A 5,657-nucleotide genomic window follows, 5' to 3' on the forward strand; every position below is an offset into this window, starting at 1 on the left:
GGCGGGGGGGGGCTGGGGGGGCTCCCCCTGCACGGGGGGGGCGGCGGGCGCGGGCGGCTGCCCCGGCACCGGCCCCGGCGGCTGCTGGTAGTAGTGCGAGTAGTAGGCGGCCCAGGCGGCGTTGGGGTCGGCCGCCGCCGCCGCCTTACCTGCGGGCACCGCCACGGCGGGGGATTAGCGGGGGCAAAGAACGAGCGGAGTGCTCGACGACGGAATTAAAGAATTCGGGAGCTGGGGAGGGGGCGTCCAAGGTGAAAAACCAAGAGTGAAATAAAGCGGGGGGAACGGAGAGGGGGTCTGTAAATTAAAGGGGTGTTGGAATAAATAAGGAGAAATAATTAAGGAGGTGATAGTTGGGGGGGAAGTTAAAGGAGAGGTGCGGAAATTAAAGGGGGGTCAAAATAAATAAAGAAGGAAAAGAATGAAATTAAAATAGAATGAAATAAAATAAAAATGAAATAAAATAAAAATGAAATAAAATAAAATGAAATAAAATAAAATAAAATAAAATAAAATAAAATAAAATAAAATAAAATAAAATAAAATAAAATAAAAACAAAGTAAAAATAAATAATAAAAAGTAAAATAAAGTAAAAATAAAATAATAAAAAATAAAATAAAATAAAATAAAATAAAATAAAATAAAATAAAATAAAATAAAATAAAATAAAATAAAATAAAATAAAATAAAAATAGGAGTAAAAGGCTTGAAGGATCAGCAATTAAAAGGGGATCCAAATAAATGAGGGATAAAATAAACGGGAGTGTCGAAATATTAAAAGGGAAGTTAAAATGAAGAAGTAAAATTCAAAGGACAGCTCGGAACACTCAAGGGGAATCAAAAATTAAAGTGAGGGGTCAAAATAAATACAGGAGCTCAATAATTAAAAGCTGGGTTCAGGAAATTAAAAGGAGACTGAAAAACCAAAAGACGAGGCCCAAATAAAGCACAACTACGATAATTAAAGGGGGGGCGAGGCAGTCCAAGGTGGGGGTCAAGACAAATAAAGGGGCAACACAATCGGGGGGTCACGGGCCCGGGGGGGGCCGCGGCACTCACTGGGGTCGTGGGGGGCCGGCGGCTGCCACTGCGGGTAGGTGTTGCCCCAGCCCTGGGGGGGGTACTGGTGCGGGGGGGGGCCCCCGGGGCTGCGGGAGAAGGGAGGGGGGGCACTGAGGAGCGCGGGGGCACCCCCTAAGCGCCCCCCCTTGCTCGCCCCCCCCGCGGCCCAGGTGAGCCCCGGTACTCACTGCGGGGGGGCGCCCGGCGGGCCCTGGTTGAAGGGCCCCGGGTTGAAGGGGCCCATGGGGCCGGCGGGACCCGGCGGCCCCCCCGGGCCCGGCCCCGGCCCCACGGGGCACAGGGGACCCTGCGGAGGGGACAGAGACGCGGCTGAGGCCCAGGGCGGCGCCGGGGGCCGGGCGGGGGGCAGGGGGCCCCCCCGGCGCCCCCACCTCGATCTTCTCCTCGATGAGCTGCTTGGCGTGGTCGATCTGCTGCGGGGAGCCGCGGATGATGAAGAGCTTGAAGTTGGGGTCGCCGTTGGGGGGCAGCTGCCGCGAGATCTCCACGAAGGCGCCCGTCTGCTGGTTGATGGCCTTCACGTTCTCGCCCCCTGCGGCGGCGGCGGCGGGGGACACGGCGCGTGACACGGGGCCGAGGACGCCCGCCGGGATGGGGGGGGCGCGGGGGGGCCGCGCTCACCTCTGCCGATGACCAGGCCGCACTTGTGCGTGGGGATGGAGAAGGTCATCTCGCCGCCGGGGGGGCCCCAGCTGCCCTGGCCCCGGCCGCGGCCGCGGCCCCCGGGGGGCATCCCGGGTCCCGGCGGGCCGGGGGGGCCGCTCTGCGGGGCAGAACACAGCGGGGGGGGGTGAGCGGCGGGGGGGCGGCGCGCGGGGCCCCCCCGTAGCCGCGGGGCCCCCCGTACCCGCAGGCTCTGCAGCAGGTCGTTGATGATGCGCGCCGCGTGCTCGCAGCGCTCGGGGGGGCCCATGATGTGCGCGATCTTCTCGGGGCCCGTCCCGTCGTCTGCAGGACACCGGGGGGGCAGAGGGGGGGTCAGCCGGGCCGGGGGGGCAGCAAGGCCCCCTCCTGGCCCCCCCCCGTGCCGGATTTGCCGACCTTGTTTGAACTGTATCCGCACGCCGGCGTCGTTCTGGATCTTCTTGATCATCTCGCCGCTGCGGCCGATGACGACGCCGACCGAGTGCCGGGGCACGGGCACCTGGGGGGCACACGGGGGTCGGCGGGAGCTGCCCCCCGCCCCGCGCACCCCCCCGCGTGCCCGCCCTGCTCACGTCGATGCCGCCGCCCACGCGGGAGCCGTATTCGTTGCGCTCGCCGAAGCCGCCCTGGTCGCGCTCGCGCAGGATGTCCATGACCATCTCGCACGCTTGCTGCGGGACACGGCACACCGTGACCGCGGGGGCGGGGGGGGGACATGGGGGGCACGGGACCATGGGGAGGGGACATAAGGACCGCAGGGAGGGGACACAGGGACTGCAGGGAAGGGACATGGGGACCGTGGGGGGACACAGGGACCACGGCGGGGGGACACGAGGACCATGACAGAAAAGACAGGGAGGACAGGGAGGGACAAGGGAATTGCGGAGGGGGGAGATGGGGACCACGGGGGGACACGGTGGCCACCGGGGGGGTGACAGGGACTGTGTCGGGGGGCCGCGGCGCAGCTCCTACCTGCACTTTGTAGGGGTCACCGATAATCCGCAGCGGTTTGTCCACGTTGGTGTTTTGGGAACCGTCTTGGATGAGGATCATCTTGACGCCGGCGCGCTCCTGCGGCGGGACGGGGCTCAGCGCACGCCGAGCACACGCTAAGAGCACGCTAAGGGCACGCGAAGCACGCGCACCTGGAGCTGCTTGATGGTCTCGCCGCCCTTGCCGATGACGAGGCCGGCCTTGCCGGCCGGGATCATGATCTCCTGCACTGTGCCGTTCTGCCCGTTGGCGTTGTCGTGGAACTGCCCCGGCGGCCCGCCCCGGCCCCGCGACACGATGTCGTCCAGCATCAGCTTGGCCTTCCTGCGGGCGGACACGCGTGTCACACGGCGGGACACACGTGTGTCACATGGCGAGGGGCACACATGCATGTCACGTGGTGATGGGCACACACACGCATGTCACACGGCAAAGGACACACACGCATGTCACATGGCGGGACGCACGCGTGTCACACGGCGGGACTCATGCGTGTCACACGGCATGGGATACACACACRTCACATGGCAAGGGACACATATGTCACACAGCAAGGGACACACGCATATCACACAGCGAGGGACACACACACATGTCACATGGCAAGGGACACACACACGTCACACAGTGAGGGACACACACATGTCACACGGCAAAGGACACACATGCATGTCACACGGCGGGACTCTCACGCGTGTCACACGGCAYGGGATACACACACGTYACAYGGCAAGGGACACACGCATGACACACGGCAAGGGACACAYGCATRTCACACAGTGAGGGACACACACACRTGTCACACGRCATGGGATACACACACGTGTCACATGCCAAGACACACACGCACATCACACGGTAGGGGACGCAGGGACACGTGAATGTCACATGATGAAGGACACACGTGTCACATGGACGGTGACACACGCACGTCACACGGCAGGATACACACGCATGCCCCACAGTGGAAGACACGTATAGACGTGTCACATGGCAGGGGCCACAGTGACACACGTGTGCCACATGGCAGGACACACACACACACACACGTGTCACACGGGGAGATGTGGGGACACACGTGTCACACAGCAGGACACATACACGCATGTCCGACTGTGGGGAACACATGGACACACGTGTCACATGGTGGGAAACAAACACGTGTGTCCCATGGCAGGGACACACACAAACACGCGTGTCCCACGGCGGGGCACACACACACACACGCGTGTCCCACGGCGGGGCACACACACACACGCGTGTCCCACGGCGAGGCACAGACACACACACGCGTGTCCCACGGCGGGGCACAGACACACACGCGTGTCCCACGGCAGGGCACACACACACACACACGTGTCCCACGGCGGGGCACATACACACACACACGCGTGTCCCACGGCGGGGCACACACACACGCGTGTCCCACGCGTGTGCGCCGGGCGATACTCACTGCACGGACTCCGGGGAGCCGGTGAGGGAGACGCTGCGCTCAGGGAGGCCGCCGCTGTCTGGGGGGGGAGCAGCGGGTGTCAGCGCCAGCGGCGGGGGGGACACACGCGTGACACCCCGTGGTGTCCCCACGCCCCCCGGCCCCGCTCCTACCTGGCGAGATCTGCACCTTGCAGCCCGAATCCTGCTGGATTTTGTTGATCTGCTCCCCGCCCCGGCCGATGACTGGGGAAATGGGGGCGAGTGAGGGGGGGCGCAGTGTGTCCCCCCTCCCCGGGGTGTCCCCAGTGTCCCCCCGGTGACGGTACTCACTGAGTCCCACCATGCCGTCGGGCACGCGGTACTCCTCGGTCACCGTCGACCTGCTGCAAACGGGACACGTTGTCAGGCCCCGGGGGGACAAGGGGGGACATCCTGGGGGTAAAGGGGGCAGGACGGCAGGGGGGCAACGAGGGGGGGACGTGGGGACAAAGGTGGCAGAACGGTGTCACCGCAGCAAGGACGGGGCTGCGGTGGCGGGGACAGAAAGGATGGCACGAGGGTACAGGCGTGAAGGGGACACCATGGGGACAGCGGGGACACCAAGGGSACACAAGGATGGGGGGACACAGAAAACAATGCGGGTGGGTAGARCAGGCGCCACCGCACCCGGGGTGTGACAATGCCATGGAAAGAACACGGGAGGGACACGGCGATGTTAATGTCACCACTGGGGGTGGCACGGGGACTGAAGACGACGCTGGCACGCCCAGGACGGGGACAGAAAGGACTGAGGTGACACCAGGCAGACAAACATGACGTGAGCCCAGTGGTGGCACGGATGACACAGGCGTGGGGACACGCTGGGGATGGAGGGGACATCAGTGTGACGGGGACACGASGGGCACGAAGAAGACAGGGACGTGAGAGGGGAGGGAGGTGACAGAGCGGGGCCACCACAGCGCCAATGGGGATGCCACTGGGATCCTGGATGGGGATGGGGACGCCGCGAGGATGACAGGGACACTGCGCTGGCCATGGGGACACAACRGGGATCTTGGGGACACAATAGGGATGCCACAGAAATCTGGGGACACCCTGTGGACACCACAGGGATGCTGGGGACACCAGGGACGCACACCATGGGGGTGCCGGGGACATCATGGGGACACCGGGGGATGTCGTGGGAACGCTGCGAGGATGCTACGTCCCCGTGGGAACGCTGGGGATGCCGTGGGGATGCTGGGGACACCATGGGGACGCCGTGGGGATGCCACAGGAACACCGGGGACGCTGTGGGGACACCATGGGTATGCTGGGGACACCATAGGGATACCGCAGGGATGCTGGGGACACCGCGGGGATGCTGTGGGGATGCTGGGGATGCTGTGGGGACACTGGGGATGCCGTGGGGACGCCGTGGGGAAGCCGCATGGATGCTGAGAACGCCGTGGGGACACCGTGGGGACACTGTGGGGACACGGCAGGGATGCTGGGGACACCG

At 63.3% G+C, this 5,657-nt stretch overlaps 1 protein-coding gene across 1 annotated transcript in view; it reads right to left on the reverse strand.

The window, feature by feature from the left end:
- Positions 1-6: 6 nt before the first annotated feature.
- The window catches only part of KHSRP (KH-type splicing regulatory protein), a gene marked incomplete at both ends in the record, with an annotated part of 8,831 nt that continues 3,180 nt past the window's right edge, over positions 7-5,657 (reverse strand). Inside the window, 13 exons of the mRNA XM_026052218.1 lie at positions 7-149; positions 1,061-1,149; positions 1,252-1,370; positions 1,456-1,616; positions 1,706-1,847; positions 1,932-2,032; positions 2,126-2,228; positions 2,302-2,400; positions 2,702-2,800; positions 2,875-3,046; positions 4,176-4,233; positions 4,328-4,399; positions 4,487-4,588. Of these exons, the coding sequence (XP_025908003.1) occupies positions 7-149; positions 1,061-1,149; positions 1,252-1,370; positions 1,456-1,616; positions 1,706-1,847; positions 1,932-2,032; positions 2,126-2,228; positions 2,302-2,400; positions 2,702-2,800; positions 2,875-3,046; positions 4,176-4,233; positions 4,328-4,399; positions 4,487-4,588 (1,460 nt within the window). The remainder of the gene's footprint in view (positions 150-1,060; positions 1,150-1,251; positions 1,371-1,455; positions 1,617-1,705; positions 1,848-1,931; positions 2,033-2,125; positions 2,229-2,301; positions 2,401-2,701; positions 2,801-2,874; positions 3,047-4,175; positions 4,234-4,327; positions 4,400-4,486; positions 4,589-5,657) is intronic.

The sequence above is a fragment of the Nothoprocta perdicaria genome, unplaced genomic scaffold (genome assembly GCF_003342845.1).
Source record: "Nothoprocta perdicaria isolate Ctin4 unplaced genomic scaffold, notPer1 scaffold_858, whole genome shotgun sequence".
Lineage (NCBI taxonomy): Eukaryota > Metazoa > Chordata > Aves > Tinamiformes > Tinamidae > Nothoprocta > Nothoprocta perdicaria.